Genomic DNA, 17,989 nt, shown 5'->3' with positions numbered 1-17,989 from the left:
ATCATTTAGATGTACTTATTTATAAATTTAATCATGATTTAACAATATTTCAATTGCATCCTACCTTCTTTATTTTTTAATATCAAATTATAAATACTCTTGGAGAGAGTGTGTATATATTTAACCATTGAGCAGTGTTTATTTTGACGATGGTTTAGTGTATTTCTTTTCTTTTTCTTTTTATAATAAATTGTTTGATGTTATTGTTTATTTGTTAACTTGATAACCGTGTTTACATTTTTTTTTTAATCTAACATCATAAATACAATATTTGAATTTTTAATCTACCATATTCTTGTACATATTGAGATATTTTAACTACTAGACAATACTCAAAAACTTATAATTGTAATAACACAATTTAATTTTGTTTAAAATGTCAAATTGCAAATTTAATCGCTTTTAACTCTAATCATTTTGTTAGTCTAATATTTTAACCTTCTGGTCCTTCTACTAATTAAATCATTGAATTTTATAAATTTGTAACTATATACCACTACTTTATCTTTTTAGTTTTCTTTAGAATATCACATCATAATTTTGTATACAGTAGTTATTCTTGTGAGGAACTGTAAATATGTATCTCTTCCATTTTTATTCTATAATTTTTATGGGCTTCCACATTCCTTCAATATCACAAAAACTAAACAACTTTTATTCCAAACGCATACAAGATTTGTCATTGTAAAAATATGTCTCGATTCTCAACTATTTGAATTATACTCTTAATAACCTGATAAATTACCAATCAATTCAGAAACTTAAGCTGACGAGTGGCGACTTACGGTAAAATTAATCTTTCATATTCACATTAATATAATCGTGTGCACATTGACTTCACACGTTATACTATACTAATGTTGTGTTGGCACATGTTTATCTAACACTAACGAATAATAGATTGACACGTATGAGAGTACACTAATTGGATTTGAAAACAACAACATATTTGCTACAAAATTGAGCTTGGGATGTGTATTCCACATGCCCACCCAAACGACAATTTGCATTATAGTGTGTTTTTGATTATGGAGAGGCATTTATTCAACGACAATTCAATATATTAACACATGTAGCAGCGTACGATAACTTTATCTATCTTTCCATCCGTGGGTGCTAATTTTCTTTCATGGATTGTGAGATTGCCACTTGTTCTCCCTTTGTTTTTGTTTTGCTTTCCATTTTCGAATCATTGAAACTGAAAGAATGTCTAGAACAAACACCACCAACAACTCTTTTTTTTTTATTTATTTAAATATCATTTGGTCCCATACTTATTCTTTATTTTATCGTGGGATCGAAGATTTTAAATATTTTATTTAGTTAAGTTTATGGGTAGTGATTGAACATTTAATCTAAAATAAAAAAAGTAAGGTGTCTTATCATTGAGTTATGTTGGGATTGACAATTTCAGGTAGGCTTTAAGCAAGTGGAAGTGGCATGATGAACAATTAAATATATTAGTTAGCATATTATGTTAATATTTTATTATTTGAGTCGGCTATACATAATAAACAAAAAGTACTACCTAAATTTTGAGAAGGTAATTAAATAACAACATGAACGCGCGTTAATTGAAGTCTGTTTATTTTCTTTATATTGGATGTTCAAACTCTCATATCCATAATTTATTATACTAAACAAAAATAATTAAATAATCAACCTGATGAAATTGTATTTCATATGACTTTAACATATATTATACGAACTTGAGTATAATTATGATTGAAGTATTAATAATTTTTTTAATAAGTCAGGTATTCAAATATTTAATATATAATTATACATATATTATACCAACTCGAGTATAATTATGAATGACGTCTTGGTCAGAGATAGATGCCTTAACCACTTGAGCTATACTCGGTTTGACTTTAATTTTGTCAATTTGAACCTTATATTTTAACTTGAATTAATATTATAATATTTACCTTCAATTTGGATGGGATAGAATTTCGCTTGAATAATTAAATATAAAAAAAACCACGTAGGTTTAATAAAATATAACACGCACCTACTTTAATGCGAGCGAGCTGTGTTGTGATATATTTTCATTGTTTTTATTAATTAAAACAAGTTGATAAATGTACTCGGTCAAAATTGAATAAACTGAATAACTTTTTTTATATAATAAATATAAGAATGAAAGATTCAACCTTCAACTTCTAAACCTCTGTTTGGTTTAAAGAAAATTCAAGAAATAATTTGAAATTAAGTAAGTTGATATTTCAGAAATAATTCTAAATTATTTATATTGTTTGAAACGTGAATAATTTAAAATTAATTAAAATAAATTTATTTATCTCGGAAAGAAAAATAAAATAAAATATTTATTGATTTAAAATTTTAATCTAAATTTATTAATTAGAAATTAAAATATGATAAGATTAAAGTTGTATTGGAATGATATGGAGTTAGGCACCGAACCTTTTAATCTAGATTTTTTTTTTATTTATAAAAACAAGATTTGAAAATTTTCGATATGATTTCAAATTTTTCGATATAATTTCAAATAATTCAAAATCATGAGTATATATATGAAACCATTTGTGATTTTGAAATTCATCAATTGAAATCATTTGTGATTTTGAAATTCCTAAAAAAACGAAATATCACGTAGAGTATAAAAGAACAAGATGCCTAAATGGCTAAGCTCAGGTGAAAATTAAATGACTCGTTACGGGATTTAATTTGAAAAATTGTGGAGAAAATTGATTGACACGGGTAAAAATGATATATTTTATTCTCTAAAATTCACAATTAAAATGAAATAAAAACACACAAAAAAAAAGAAAAAGAAAAATCGATGAATGGGACTCGGTACGAAAATAGTTAAATGCTTGGGTTTTTGGATGTTCATCGGAGAAGGGGGAAAAAGAGGGAGAAAGGGAAATCATCTGTCCTATCGCTCTGTACCTCTCTCTCGTCTTCTTCTTCGGACGCGTCTTCTCTTCCAGCCCTGTTCCTATTTTAACCTATTCCCATTCTCCATTTTCTTAAAAAATCCCTTAAACAAACAAGCATTCCCCCGTCTTCTTGTTCATTCATTCACAGATTCCATCTTTTCAACGCTCCGATTCCCGCAGATCGTCGCCTCCCCCTTTTCCCCACCCCATGAACCCCCAATAACGTCCCTCCTAGGGTTTTAATTCCGTCGGCAATCAACCCCCAACTCCTCGATCCTCTCGTTATTTCAATCAAGGGTTTCGATCGAATTTATTCCTCTCCTGGTATCTTTTACTTCTCCTCCCCCCCAATGTCTAATTTCGTTATTTGCGTTCATATGTGGCTCTGGAATCACTGGATTATATAGGGGGTGCCTAGGGTTTTCTACTGGACAGTTTTCTATTGTCGACTCGTCTGAATAAGAGTAGGGGTTTTGAAAAGTTTCAATCTTGTACAATTGTACTGATATGGCTTTGTATTTGTCGCAACGTGCTTGATGACGTTTGCAGTTTCTGTGCAAGCTTGACGCGATATCTGTTTCTTTATTGTTATTTTTTTACCACTATGTTTTCTAATTATGTAAAAGGTCAACGTGTAAGGGTTTGGGAATCGAGCCTACACTGGTTGCCCATATAAGCGATGTTAGGTCTGAATTGCAACGCCTTCGTTACTACCAGCTGCTTCTTTCATCGGGCCGAATGGCATCCGTTGGAATAGCATACCGGACTCGGGCTTGCAGGCCCTTCATCCCTTTGTAAATCAGGTGCAGTTCATATCTGAAAGCTGGAATAATTTGTCCTCCGTGAATTATGAACAGCGTTCAATTAATTTTGTTTTGGCGCATGACACACACCCCTTCCTATTTGTTGACTATATCTGAGGTCATTCTTGTTGGCAATTGTCATCGTTTATGTATTGTAATTTATTGAATTTGAAGGCATGATTCCAATGAATTCTTTCTTCCTTCAGGATAGGTTTGTTTGGTTGCGGATAATTTAAACAACTACTTCAATTCTCAAAATCTCATGAACAAAAAAAGTTTCTCGATTGCCAAAATGATTGGCTGCTGTGGTTGCTTCGGGTTTACAAAAAAGCATAAAAGAGCGCTGAGACCTGCTCCTGGCTTCAGCCGCCTTTCTGAGGATTTTTTGTTGGGTGAAGACGTGGACGATGAAGAAAGCTGCTCGTCTCATGATGATATGACTAGCACTACACATGAAGAAGAAACTGACACACACAGCCGTGTAAAGAATTCGGAAGAGATTTTGCAGCATAGAACACAAAATGGATTGATTTGCCGGCAATTCCCTGTCAAGGAGACAAATAAAGTTTTTCGCTCAGAGGTGAATGTAGTAATTAATATCTCCTTCGATTATGTGAAATTTAAGTTAAACTTTGTACAACTTCTAAAGCTGTTTAATTTGAATGTGTTCAATCGATATTCTAAGAATTATTGCACAATACGTTTAAGGAAAAATTTCCCTTTCTGGACAGTTTTATTTTACACAGCAACAGATATATTTTTCATATCTTGACGTTTTTTTGTCATTTGGACTTTGCTCTGGAACAATGCCTTGTTGTAGTTTGGCTATGTTTGACAAATGAGGTAAAGCATAAACTGAACTGTAGCTGTGAATTTCTTCTATTGCTCAAAGACGAAGGGAAACTTACTTTACAGTTCTGTGTCCATGACCCTGTGCTTCTTGTAAATTGTAATTCTACATCCCTTTTGTCAATACTATAGAAGGTCCTGTAAGCAGCTCTTTTAGTTTGGAAACACCGAAATGGATATTTGGACGTTAAATTTTGAAGTGAAGCCCAACTTTGATTCTTGGTTTTGATTATCATCGGCTAGAAAAGTACTTGGATTCTTTGCAATTTATTGACAGATCACATAAAGCATATCTTCTTTTGAGTTTCTCGGCGTAGCTTCTTGAATTAAAATATTGGAAACTATGGAACGTCTCTCCCTCCCCCCAGATTTTGCGGAGCTATGAACCTATCTTATTTCAACTCAGCCAGTAGTCAAAATTGGTTATATGATGCTTCTGGATGACCCTTTGTTTGTGGCTTACTACTCCTGGTACTTCCCGTGCATGCTAATGTTATTTTGTTGATTCGATGTTCAGGATGAGAATGGAAATAAGACGGTCAATGAATATGTTCGTGAGTGTAAGATTGGTTCTGGTAGTTATGGGAAAGTGGTATGCATTTTCTGATGTCATCATGTTGTCATATTTTCATATTTTCACAATTGAGACTATTAATTAGTCTTTTCCTCTTTTTATGTCAACAGGTTTTATATCGAAGTAATATTGATGGAAAACACTACGCAATTAAGGTGTTCTTTCTGCAATTTATTTTTGTTCTATTTCATATATTTGAAAAAATTTGGAGATGGGGGATTATTTTATGCCCTGTTTTTTCCCTCTGTTACTGTGGTGTTTGCTAGAAGGTTGAGACATCAAGAGGTTTATGTTAATAAAATTGCTTCATATGTACATGTAGGCTTTTCACAAGTCTCATTTGTCAAAGCTGCGAGTTGCTCCTTCAGAGACTGCTATGACTGATGTTCTTCGTGAGGTAACTACTCACTTTTATCATTGTAGGTAGTGGGAAAATTTCAATTAGTTGCCTTAGACTAGACATTAGGGTTTTTTCGTTGTTTGATTGTTAATCGTATTAAACGACGGTCTTTTTTCTACTTAATGAATAGCTTTTGCTAAGTGGCATGCTGCTTCATGACATTTTATTGGATTTGAATGTTTAACTCTTATTTTCATGTGTTTTGTCCCAAAAAATCTTATTTGCATGCATTGTATGTTTTAGTTACTTTTCTCATTCACGCACATTTTTCGCCCTGTAACTCTTTCGTTGAGCTTTGTTATATGTATATATCTTCTACAACTTTTAGGATTAACATTGCTGAGTTGAGGATAAAATATTTAATTTTTTATTTTATTTTAACAGGTTTTGATCATGAAAATGTTGGAACATCCGAACATAGTCAATCTATTAGAAGTGATAGATGATCCAGAAAATGATCGCTTTTATATGGGTATCCATGGCATCCTTATTTATTTTAATGGATTTTCTTGAATCTTTGATTGTACTATTTGCTTGGATATAACCTTAACTTGAGCAGTTATTCTTTGCTTTAGTTCTTGAATATGTGGAAGGCAAATGGGCTTGTGAGGGTTGTGATCCACCACGTGGTCTAGATGAAGATATTGCTCGGAAGTACTTGCGTGATATTGTCTCGGGGCTGATGTATCTCCATGCTCATGTACGATCTTGAATCTAACCTTAATACTTATTCCAGTTTTTTTTCACCATAGCTTATTTCTTCATTTACTTTACAGGTTAAATGTTTGTTTTTTGTTAAAAAAAAATAGACGGAACAGGTTGAATATGGAGGTTATATTGCATATAAGAGTTATATCTATTATTTGGTTATATAATTTAGAACATATGGCATTTATTTTTACTTTGTAGTTGTAATTCAAGTTACCGATGCTTGGCACATGGTGTGTTGATTGGGACTGTTGATTTATTGGGTTCGTTTGTCATACTCAACAGTCAACACTATATTTTGTGAATGTTGTGATATAGGGAAGTTTGCATTATCCTATGTTATTTGTTTCAGGCTTGGCTGAAATCTTGCTGCGTCTTGGTAGAAAATAGGGGCCATCTACTTGATATCATATAAGTTTACATGGTTTACCTCTTGATTGGGTTATTCATTTATTTATTTTTCAAAATTTGAAAGCAGAATATAGTGCATGGTGATATTAAACCTGATAATTTGTTGATAACTCACGACGGTACAGTGAAGATAGGGGACTTCAGCGTTAGCCAGGTTTTTGAGGTAATTCAAGAATTTCCTTCATCTCTCCACAGCTGCGTTAATTTCATTGTTACTGTAACATTTTAGAGTCCCTCGAGGGTAATATTCATTTCCATTTTCAGGATGAAAATGACGAGCTTCGGCGTTCTCCAGGAACTCCTGTTTTTACTGCACCAGAATGCTGTTTAGGTCTAGATTATAGTTTCGTTTTGTTGATTATTAAGGTTGTATTTACGTTAATGTAGCTCAATTCTCAACCATTTACTCTTCCTGAATATTAGGTATAACTTATCATGGCAAAGGGGCAGATACATGGGCAGTTGGGGTGACCTTGTACTGTATGATACTGGGTCAATATCCATTTCTTGGAGAGACACTGCAAGATACCTACGATAAAGTACGGAAAATGTTCACTTGTGCTATTATTGCTTCAATAAATGCATTCTGATGTGAAATGGACAATATTTTCTTCTCCAGATTGTCAATAATCCATTAGTGCTACCGGATGATATGAATCTCCAGTTGAGAAATTTGTTGGAAGGGATTCTATGTAAAGGTACTGTCTTTCATCTCCAATATTTTTGGTCCCACAATGTTACGCATTCTAAGGAGAGTTTAATTTCTGGAAAAACCCGCTCCCCTTGATTATTTTCATATTCTTTTTCTTACAGACCCGAGCCAGAGGATGACACTGGAAGCCATTGCAAATCATAGCTGGTTGATCGGAGTGCAAGGTCCAATCCCACAATATTTGTGCTGGTGCAAGCGCCGCAAGACTTTAGTCGGGGAAGAACAATCAGACTTGCAACGAGAAGAAAATGGGAGTAAATACGATGATCTCGACGTGGCTTCTCATAATTCGTCTATGTAGCCTGAAACTGTTTATGTAAATTTAAAAGCTAGATGGGTTAGCTCTTCTCTCTCTCTCTCTCTCCCCTTGATAGTTTTTGACCATTTTATAGTCTTCATCCTTTTTTGGTTTACTTGAGGATAAACATGGAGTGCAATTTATATCGCCGGAGAAAGCATGGGGTTCTAAAGACATCAAAGATTGTTGTTCTTTTAAAGATTTTTCCACCACCAGTTTGATTAAGTTGCACCTTGATTCTTGTACTTAGGTGTTCTTTTATTTTTATTTTTTATCAAATTTAAACAATGTATTTTGATAGGATTTGACAAGTGGCAGAGGAAAAATGCCATTCGTATCTGATATATTTTTAAATAATAAGAAGCATTACACGTAACATTTATTTTTTATTTAAAAAACAGCTAGAGTGTCGTTACAACTTACCGGCACTGGCGACCGAAAGAGGTGATCTTTTATTTTCTCCAGCTTTTTGAAAGGCTAAAATTCAGAAGACATAAAAGTTATGATAGAGCATATAATATAAATATAATATTGCTGAGATATTATATTAGTGAGCAGTAGAAACATTTCCCTATGAGCAGTGAGGCCCAATTTTGAGCCCCAGTATAATTATGAAGGGGCCCAATCCAACGCATATGATGGGATCGTAGCCAAGTCTCCAAAATTTATAAAATAATAATAAATGTTGATTATTTACCCTGAAATTTCTTTTTTTTTTTTTTCCAAAAGAGAAACAAGTACGATTACAATTGAGAACTGAGAAACTGACCCTTGTACTTATTTAAAGATTCTTTCATACCTTTTTGCATTAAAACTCTACAAATTAATATACTGACCACTTGTCAATCATGGGGTTAGGGTTAGCCCCCCACTGTACTATTTTTTTTTTCTTTTTCTCATTACTGAAGTACCCTTTCGAAATGATTATTATAAAATTATTCCCTATTTTCTGAAATATAATATCGTTTTCTTAATGCACGGAATTTGTTTCAATATTGAATTCGTTCGAAAATCTTTTGAGTAAAAAATGGTGGCTGTGGAATAAATACCTTTTCAGATACAGTTTTGATTTTTGAGACATCAATTCAAAGGAAGCAACTCAAATTGCACACGGAGTTTTTATTTGTTAGGTGGTCTCACTTGCCTTTATCTACATTTGTTTGAAATATTTTATTTATGGATATATCAAATAATCCAATTAAATGCATCTACTAAATACTAATTCCTGATTTCCCATCCCTTCTCCAATTTCGGAGCCTAATAACAATTTTAATATCCACAATTATTTAGTTAATATTAATTAACCATTAATTTTAGTTTGGTCAATATATTTAAAGTTTCTATTCAGTTCTTACAATTGAAGTCTATTAAAGTATCTACAACGTTACTTAATATTGAAAGTACTATTTAACAGTAAAGAGAAAAATAAAGGATCAAAAGCATTTTAAGAGATTTGATCAAATTACAAGGATTGAGATGAAATTATAAAAATCAAATTTAAACTAGAGACTAAAATAAAAGGGGGAAAAAAACTTAAATTCTAAATAGAGAGAGAGAGAGAGAGAGGGGCGGAAGTACAAATACCCAGAAGTACGGTGATGTGTGGAAGAATTTACCATATTTATTTATTTTTGCAGTTGTTTACAATTACAGGGCCGCCCGCCCCGCCCCACCACTTGATCTGGTATCGCTGTTTTGTTCGCCAAAGGCTGACTCCACTCTGCTTCTTCCCACCATCCTCTCTTCTTCTTTCTTCTTTCTTCTTTCTTCTCCCTCATCTTTTCCTCCGACATGTTCGTCGGAATCTATTTCAGGCAACCGCGTTTATCGGGCACCCAACTGATAGATCCGTCTTACTTTCCCCAATTTCAGGTGCGGGGTTTTTCCCTTTTTCCTTTTCGAATTCTCTCTTACTGAACTGCTCAATTAATTTCATGTATCCGTCTTTGTTTTGATTCGATCCATTTCCACGCACTAGGCTCCGAGGATCTCTTTTATGATTGTTATTTGTTCTTCTTTTGTAGAAATTGTTTACACCCTCGCTTTGGATTTCTCGCTAATTAGAAAGATTCCAGATCGTTTCAATTTGGCGGCTGGAAAGAAATTCGGTTCTTGGTAATTTAATTTCTACCGGGTTTCTGAGGGTTAGTGTATTCGTTTTCTCAATCTGTTTGAATAGGGCTGCGAGAGCTTCTCTAATTGGTATAACTTCGTGCTCGTAATATCACGAATATCGTATAAATGGAATATTCTGAGTATATATGCTACACATATTCACACTTTGTTTCAATAAATTAATGGAAAGAGGAAACAAGTGCGTACTGATTGCTGCTTTCAAGGATCGGAATTTGTTTCCTGGGTATTGGGAAGATAATCAGAGACCGCCAGGATATTGCATTTTGAGATTGGTGGTGTTTGTTGGTATAGCCTGTTGATTCTTTTGTTTTAAATTATATCAATTTTTGCTGACACACAAACAAAGTTTGTTGTAATACCGTACTGGAGGAGATGGAGGATGAAGAAGTAAGTTATCTTTCGAACATAGATTTGACAGAAAGAACGATTGATGGTTCGCAGCAGCGACGGCGCATATTAAACGATTCACTTCTCCCAGGTCTTAATGATGATGTGGCGATGAATTGCTTTGCTTGCATTCGAAGGTCAGATTATGCTTCTCTATCATGTGTTAACTCAAGGTTTAACAAGTTGATTAGAAGTGGTACCTTGACTGAGTTGAGGAAGGAGATGAGGATTGTCGAGCATTGGGTGTATCTGGTTTGTGATCTAAAGGAGTGGGAGGCATTTGATCCTGGTAGAAATAAATGGATGGCATTGCCTAAGATGCCTTGTGACGAGTGTTTCAACCATGCTGATAAGGAGTCCTTAGCAGTGGGCAGCGAGTTACTAGTTTTTGGTCGCGAGTTTTATGATTTTGCCATATGGAAATATGCATTTTTTCCTCATCATTGGGTGAAATGTGGAGGAATGAACCAGCCTCGTTGTTTGTTTGGGTCTGGCAGCCTTGGTTCGATAGCCATTGTTGCAGGTGGGAGTGATAAAAAGGGAACCGTTCTGAAATCGGCCGAATTATACGACTCTTCAAAGGGTCAGTGGGAAAAGTTGCCCGACATGCACGTGCCACGTCGGTCGTGTTCTGGGTTCTTTATGAACGACAAATTCTACGTGATTGGTGGGATGTCTAGTCCCACTGTGTCATTAACATGTGGGGAGGAGTATGATTTGAAGAAGAGAAAATGGAGAAAAATAGAAGGCATGTATCCGTACGTGAACCAAGGTGCTCATGCTCCCCCTCTAGTTGCAGTTGTGGACAATGAACTATATGCGGTGGAGCATTTAACGAACATGGTTATGAAATATGACAAAGTGGAGAACACATGGAATGTGTTGGGGAGACTTCCAGTGAGGGCAGATTCTTCAAATGGATGGGGGCTTGCTTTCAAGGCTTGTGGGGAAGAACTTCTGGTTGTGGGTGGACAGAGAGGCCCCGAAGGCGAATCTATTGTGCTCAGCTCTGTGTGTCCAAAGTCAGGAGTCAATAATGGAACTTTGGATTGGAAGATAGTTGGAGTAAAGGAACATGTTGGGGTTTTTGTCTACAACTGTGCTGTTATGGGCTGCTGAAGGATCATTCTTAGAACTGATTTGACGGAGGCTAGTTTTTGGTTTCTACAAAGGGATCTTTTCTTCTTAGTGTTGTTCTCATAACTGTAGCTAATAATTTATTTACATAGTTTCACTCTCTTCCTGGATTTGGCTTTACTCAACATTGCTTACCTTATCCCCGTTTTGCTGCTTTCTGATTTGTCAAGTTAATTGGTAAAATCCCCCTCCCTCTCCCCCCTTTGTGTGTAATTTTTGTGTTACATCTTTCTTGTAAGTTATCAATTTACAATTTATGTAAAAGTCGTTGCCAAATAATTGTATTAGCTGAGAGCACTGTTAGTGTTATTTCAGAATTCAGCTACTTTCTATTGCATTTGTCATCATTTTACAGACAACTCTCACAAAAACAAATGCGATTGCTTCTGCCTTAGCCTTGCCAAATAACAGAGCAGTGCTTCTAATCAACCAATAGTAACAGTTCAGGAAGAGGCATTTGAAGGTGTATTGTATGTGATAAAACTTAGTTGCTTGGGATTGTGAGGGAGATTTTGGTTTATGTTGATTATTTTAGCTATCTTTTACTTATGGTTTAGGCTTTCTTCAACAATTTTGTGAAAATAATTCCAACTTATATAACAAAAAGAAAACAGACCATGTAAGAAATTGAATTATATAAAATTTTGATCACTCTTCGTGATAATGTTGGACGTGCTACGAAAAATTCGATGAGTCCCCAAAATGGGAACGTCACGTCGGAATAATTGGATCCACGCTCCATCAATCAGGTTATCATTGGAAACTGCCCTAGTGAACAAAATGAACAAATAGCCCTGAAATACGCGCGCCACACCCAACTCTTCTTTCACTGCAAACTTCACCAACTTAACGAGTTAAGGAACTGGAGATACTTCAATGGCGGCCTCTTCTATTGAAGAAACCCTTGTAACTGAAGCCCCAAACACTTCCGACGATCAGCTTCATGCACCTACGGACGCCAACGATTCTATTGCGCTACCGTCGGATTCTCGACCGGAGCAATCTGATTGTCAATCCACGGAAACTACTGTTGCGGGGGAGAAGCGGAAGATAATGGAGCCAGATTCTGATGGCGCTAATCCAAATCCCGATCCGTCTCTCAATCCTTTTTGGAAAACCGGTCTATGCTCGTACTTTAGGCGTGAGTCGGGGTCGTGTAGCCATGGAAGTACGTGCCGCTATGCTCATGGCGAGGAGGAGCTCAGGCCACGCCCTGATAACTCGTGGGATCCCACATCGGAGCGGGCTAAGAAGGTGATGAAAGTGGAGGAGGAAGTTAAGGAAGAGGAGGTTATGATGACGGAGGCCGTGGTAGACGATGACGACGATAACGGTAATGACGGAAGGGAGAATGGACTTAGCAAATGCTTAGTTCATTTGCCGAGAAAATGGAATTCCGACAACCTGAGGAACTACTTGAATGAGCAGGTAAGTAGAATTATCTGAATTCCTCTGTTTACGATGTAGAAGTATTGATTTACAGTGACGATGAGTCCAAAAACTCTTTTCTAGGTTTTTCATATTACATTTCCCCGTAACTCCAAAAACTGCTTGTCTTAAAAAGCTTCTTACTTCTTAGAATGGTGTTCCCCCTTTCCCTTCTGTGAAGTTAATTAGCACTTTCTAGGTTTTTCATATTACATTTCCTGAATTGGTTAAAATGGAAATGGTACTGTTGACTTTCAGATACAAATAAAATGGCAGTATCTTTGTTCGTTCATCCTTGGTTTTAAGTACTAAGATCTCAAGCTTATGATTTCGAGAAGATATGTTTGGACCTGAATAGTGTATGAAATTTATTGTTCATTTCAAGAGCTTTCTGGACTGCAATTCTCTTGCTCATTTTTCCTTGTGGATTATGGAAGGCTGTCCTTCTCATGAAAAATCTTTATCTCACTGTCCCCTGACACTGAAGCGATGTTTTACCCTGTGGGATGACGTAGTCTTCATTTTGCAGGGTATAATTTTTAAATCTGCAAAGAAGAAGAAAGGCATGACTGTAGGTTTTGTTAGTTTTGAAAGTACAGAACAGTTGAAAAGTGCCGTTGAGGTATCTCTAGTTCCAAACTTAACTTCGTTGATTCATGAATTTAAACTTGTTTTGGATGATTCATCAAATTTTGGATGCAATAGGAGATAGAAGGAAAAACCATTGGCAAAAAGAACTTGAAGGTTGCAGATGTGATTCCCAGATCATTTGAAAAGACAACTAGATCTAAGATGGATCGTCAGAAAACATCTGAATCTTCGATGACTGTCCCTTTGTCATCAAATGATGCTGAAGATGCTACTAATAATGATGGGAATTCTACTCCTAATGATTCGGTTTCGAAGGGAAAAAGTGCCCGTGACGTGGTGGCTCCTCTTGCTCACATGTCATACAGTGATCAGTTGGATCACAAAAAGAACTCATTGTCGCAGCTTCTCAAAAAACTTGTAAGAGCTCTCTTCCTTTGCAATTTGCATCAAATCATTGACTTCTACATCTTATAATCAATTCTTTATCAAATATAGTTTTAACCGTTAAATTTATACTGGCAGACTAGGAATGCACGTAAAGCCTGTCCAAACGGCGTTTCTCTTCCTGAATGGATTCTAAAAGCAAGGGATATAGGTATATACTTTATATAAGGTCTTTGATAAACGGGTATCTCTCCTATTTATATATATTGTTTAGTAATATATTTGTGATTCTGTGATAGTATATGAAGTGTCTGAATTTTTTCCTACCTGATTCTCCCTCAATTTGAGTTTACCGTAGATTGATCCTGGTCATTTTGTACCTTCAAGGTGGTCTTCCATGCAATTTGGAGGGTATTCTTGAATCACCAGTTATAAATGGATATCGTAACAAATGTGAATTTTCAGTTGGATACTCTTTGGAGGGCAAGCCAACTGTGGGGTTTATGTTGGGAAATTTCAGGTCAATTCAACATTAATTTTTATTTGAAAACCTATATATATTTATTTATTTTTGCATTGAATGATTTATGACGGATTAAGAAATGTGCAGGGAAGGTGTTACAGCTGTTGAAGAACCTGAAAATTGTCCCAATGTTTCTAGAATTTCTTGCAAATATGCATCAATTTTCCAGGAGTTTCTGCAACTCTCAAGCTTGCCAATTTGGAATAGATTTAAGAATGTTGGGTTTTGGCGTCAATTGACGGTAAGGTTGACTTTAGGTGGTCTAAAAGATTTAAGAAATATAATTTCTGTAGCTGATAACCGTCCTGTCTATTTCCTGTTGACAATTCTATTCTGTAAACCATGGAAGGTTCGAGAAGGACGGACTCCAGGGAAGTTAATTGATTCTGATAATTCGGATGGAAACATCAGTGAGGTCATGATCATCGTTCAGGTAAATGTTTGATCTGATAAATTGTATTATAAAGTTTTTGCCTCTGCCCTCAGTTAGCCAGTAAAATGAGAAAGAAAAAAGATGAAAGACAGTATTTTTGCTGTCCTATATAATTTGAGCAATCCAATGGGAATACTCGTGTATTAGTTGTTGAAATATCATGCTATTATCTTTTTAGCGTTTTTTGGTCATTTAAATTTGTTGTCCTTCCCTGTGTAGGTTTGCTCTGTAGGTGTTGAGTGTGAACTACTGGCCAGTGAATTCAAGAGACTTGCTCAAGATTTTGCTGAAGGAGCTGTTGCAAATTCTCCACCGTTGCCCCTAACTGCTTTAGTCATTCAGGCATGAATTTCTTTCTGGAGTTACTCGTTCTCACATAAATCTTAAACTCAGTCACTTCTTTTATGTTTTCTGTTTTCTTAAATTTCCAATTTTATTTTTCTTTGCAGCACCACCAAGGAATATCAAATGCAGCACCTGCTGATACTCCACTACAGCCCCTACCAATTCCAAAAGTCCATGGCACTGAACCAGATGCCACTAATGATGTTGTAGAACCTAGAATCCACGATTACATTAGCAATCTTAAGTTCTGCATATCTCCAACTGCGTTTTTCCAGGTATGACCATTAATCTTCCAGAGAAAACAGACTATAGTATTTGTATTTTGTTAGTGCTAGTAATAATTGGAGTTTTGGCCTTAGGTGAATACACTTGCTGCTGAGAAGCTGTATTCACTTGCTGGGGATTGGGCTGGGTTGGGCCCTGACACCTTGCTATTTGATATTTGCTGTGGAACTGGAACAATTGGGCTGACTTTAGCACATCGTGTTGGTATGGTAATATTCAAAAAGCCGTTTCCCATGTAATTCATTTTTACTCTCAGTAACTTTCTTAATTTGTAGATCTTTTTTGCGCTCTGATTATATTTCAGGTTATTGGTATTGAAATGAATGCTTCTGCAGTATCTGATGCTCAGAGGAATGCTGAAATAAATGGCATAAATAACTGTAAATTTATTTGTGCAAAGGTGAGATTTATAGTTCGCATTTCTAGCTTGATTTCATGTCGTTTCCATTGACGCTGAAAAAAAGGTAACACAACCTCAAAAACTGAACTTGGTAATGATGCGACTGTACCAAGTCAGACTTTGTAGAGGAATCACAACTCCAAGTACTTCTGCATCTAATTATAGATGTTACTTTTTATTCATTTTCTTCATTTTGTCAATGGGGGAACAGGCAGAGGATGTGATGGGATCTTTATTAAAAGAGTACCTAAATGTGACCAAGAAAGAAGGGGAAATTTTAAGCGCCACCAATGGAAGTGATGGAATTTCAACTGCCTCTGAGAAAAGCGAGGAAATTCCGGGTGCCTCCAAGAAAAGTGATGAAATGTTAGGTGCCTCCGAGAAAGGTGAGGAAATTCCATGTGCTTCCGGGAAAGTCGAGGAAATTTCAGGTGCCTCCCAAAAAAGTGAGGAAACTGCAAGTGCCTCGGAAAAAAGTGATGAAGTTACTGCTGCTGGGGAAACAAATACCTTGATGGATGCCATAGAACAAGATCCTGTAGTAGGCCATGTGCCCGAAAATGATGCAAATACACTTGAGACTTCAGAGGTTTCTAGCCAAGAAAATGGGGGCCAACTCAACTGTTGCAAAGCAGAAAGCCGGACTAATTTGATGCAGCAGTTCAAAAATGTTGTTGCCATTGTAGATCCTCCTCGTGGTGGACTTCATCCCATCGTTAGTATTCTTTTTAAAACATACTTTGAGTTTCTTCCTACATTTTTTCAATTCCATCTTTCGGTTGTTCCTTGGCATGTTAGCATTAGCCTTTGTTCAATGTTATACTGCAATTTGGACTTTGAGTCATACCCTACAAGGTACTTGAGCTGTTGAAACTCCAGATTTCTGTTCCATCAAATTGCTGACTGTTGCAATGTTTGCAATAATGCAGGTGACCAAGGTCCTGAGAACTCACACGCATCTAAAGAGACTAGTGTTAGTTCTAATACCAAACCTTCCGTGCAAAATTCATTTCATTCTATATATTTTCTTTCTTTTTATATTTATAACTTGGTGCAGTTACATTTCATGCAACCCTGAAAGTTTGGTGGCTAATGCCATAGAGCTGTGTACACCATCATCTGAAAAAACTGAGAAAGGAAACAAGAACAACCGAGGGTGGAGAAATATGGGCAGTGCTGGTCTTGCTCGGCATAGGGTCAAGTCGATGCCGATGTCAGAACCTTTTCGGCCTGTGAAAGCCATGGCGGTAGATCTTTTCCCTCATACTTCGCACTGTGAGATGGTGATGCTGCTGGAGAGGTAGAGGTAGATGAACAAATATACTGCCATCTCCAAAGAGTTTTGCAGGGTACTTGGGGAGTGGCATTGCATTGAATGAGCTACACTACTAATATTTAGAGGATTAAGATGGATATCTTCCGATCAATTATGGAGAAGAATTAGGTAAGTTTTGGGACATATATGCTCTTAGGATATTGACAATTGATTATTCCAGTTAATTTCATTTATCATTGCGGGAACTTGCCCACTGTCATTGGATCTTTCGGTTCCATAAAGTGTTGCTTGCATTAGTCATCTACCTGAACCTATATTAACCTAACTTTTTTTTTTTTTTAGTTTATCGAGTATATTTTCTTCCTTCTGATGACCTAGTTTGCGTTTTTATTTTATTCTATGAATCTGCATGTTAATATTTTTTAGGGGTATCAAGGTTTTTAAATTTTATATCGATGGAAATGTTGAGGCCTCAATTTTATAAAAAAATCAATGTTAATAGGGTGTCAAAAGTTGTTCATGGGAGAGTCATAGAAATAAAAAGAAATTATTTCACTATTTTGAAATAAGTTAGAAATTTTTATTATTAATATTAGTTATATATTTTGCAATATAATGAAAATGTCTTATGTCGAAAATTTAATATTTTGAGCATAAAGCGAATATTGTTTAAGAGTACTCATTTAAGAGATAGATGTTAGCTAACCAAATGGATAAGGTTGAAAAAAAACTAAAGTTGATTCTTGTACCTACCAGATATTCTGATATTCAAAACTAAATAAGTTTTGCAATAAAATAATGGTAATTAGAGAGTTTTTTCTTGAGAATTTATTCGTAAAAAGGTGCTCTCTCTTCTTTCTTCTTTTATTTATTTTGTTTTTGGAGTTGTTTTCTTTCGTTTTTTTGTCCCCGAATAAAACCAAATTGGTAAGAGATCAAGATATGTTACATTACATCTACTTCCCGTTATTACTTCATTTAATAATAAATGTCTTAAAAATTT

At 35.4% G+C, this 17,989-nt stretch overlaps 3 protein-coding genes across 5 annotated transcripts; all 3 read left to right on the top strand.

The window, feature by feature from the left end:
* Window positions 1–2,852: 2,852 nt before the first annotated feature.
* On the top strand, window positions 2,853–7,906 carry LOC111011086 (serine/threonine-protein kinase GRIK1). Of its 3 annotated transcripts, none has more exons than XM_022284707.2 (13): window positions 2,853–3,230; window positions 3,546–3,709; window positions 3,916–4,289; window positions 5,076–5,150; window positions 5,243–5,287; window positions 5,455–5,529; window positions 5,917–6,004; window positions 6,108–6,232; window positions 6,719–6,814; window positions 6,916–6,982; window positions 7,075–7,190; window positions 7,271–7,349; window positions 7,465–7,906. In XM_022284707.2, exons 3-13 carry the CDS (start codon window positions 3,972–3,974, stop codon window positions 7,662–7,664), a joined length of 1,284 nt encoding a protein of 427 aa, XP_022140399.1. In that variant the 5' UTR covers window positions 2,853–3,230; window positions 3,546–3,709; window positions 3,916–3,971; the 3' UTR covers window positions 7,665–7,906. The 3 variants fall into 3 exon arrangements, with proteins under 3 accessions (XP_022140399.1, XP_022140398.1, XP_022140401.1); XM_022284706.2 differs by having other exon boundaries at window positions 3,533–3,709; XM_022284709.2 differs by having other exon boundaries at window positions 2,853–3,709; window positions 3,921–4,289.
* A 1,382-nt stretch (window positions 7,907–9,288) lies between these two features.
* On the top strand, window positions 9,289–11,630 carry LOC111011087 (F-box/kelch-repeat protein At5g60570). The gene is made up of 2 exons (XM_022284710.2): window positions 9,289–9,533; window positions 9,686–11,630. Exon 2 carries the CDS (start codon window positions 10,170–10,172, stop codon window positions 11,301–11,303), a length of 1,134 nt encoding a protein of 377 aa, XP_022140402.1. The 5' UTR covers window positions 9,289–9,533; window positions 9,686–10,169; the 3' UTR covers window positions 11,304–11,630.
* Window positions 11,631–12,006: 376 nt separating this feature from the next.
* On the top strand, window positions 12,007–17,353 carry LOC111011085 (zinc finger (CCCH-type) family protein). The gene is made up of 14 exons (XM_022284705.2): window positions 12,007–12,749; window positions 13,279–13,371; window positions 13,455–13,757; window positions 13,863–13,935; window positions 14,112–14,244; window positions 14,335–14,488; window positions 14,597–14,680; window positions 14,900–15,022; window positions 15,130–15,300; window positions 15,385–15,519; window positions 15,615–15,710; window positions 15,922–16,425; window positions 16,640–16,683; window positions 16,768–17,353. Exons 1-14 carry the CDS (start codon window positions 12,198–12,200, stop codon window positions 17,012–17,014), a joined length of 2,712 nt encoding a protein of 903 aa, XP_022140397.2. The 5' UTR covers window positions 12,007–12,197; the 3' UTR covers window positions 17,015–17,353.
* The last annotated feature ends 636 nt before the right edge of the window (window positions 17,354–17,989 follow it).

Source organism: Momordica charantia, assembly GCF_013281855.1.
Source record: "Momordica charantia cultivar OHB3-1 chromosome 2 unlocalized genomic scaffold, Mcharantia_2.0 BLBB01000002.1, whole genome shotgun sequence".
Classification (NCBI taxonomy): domain Eukaryota; kingdom Viridiplantae; phylum Streptophyta; class Magnoliopsida; order Cucurbitales; family Cucurbitaceae; genus Momordica; species Momordica charantia.
Note: the sequence above shows the minus strand (reverse complement) of the source record. Positions and strands in the feature narration are given on the sequence as shown.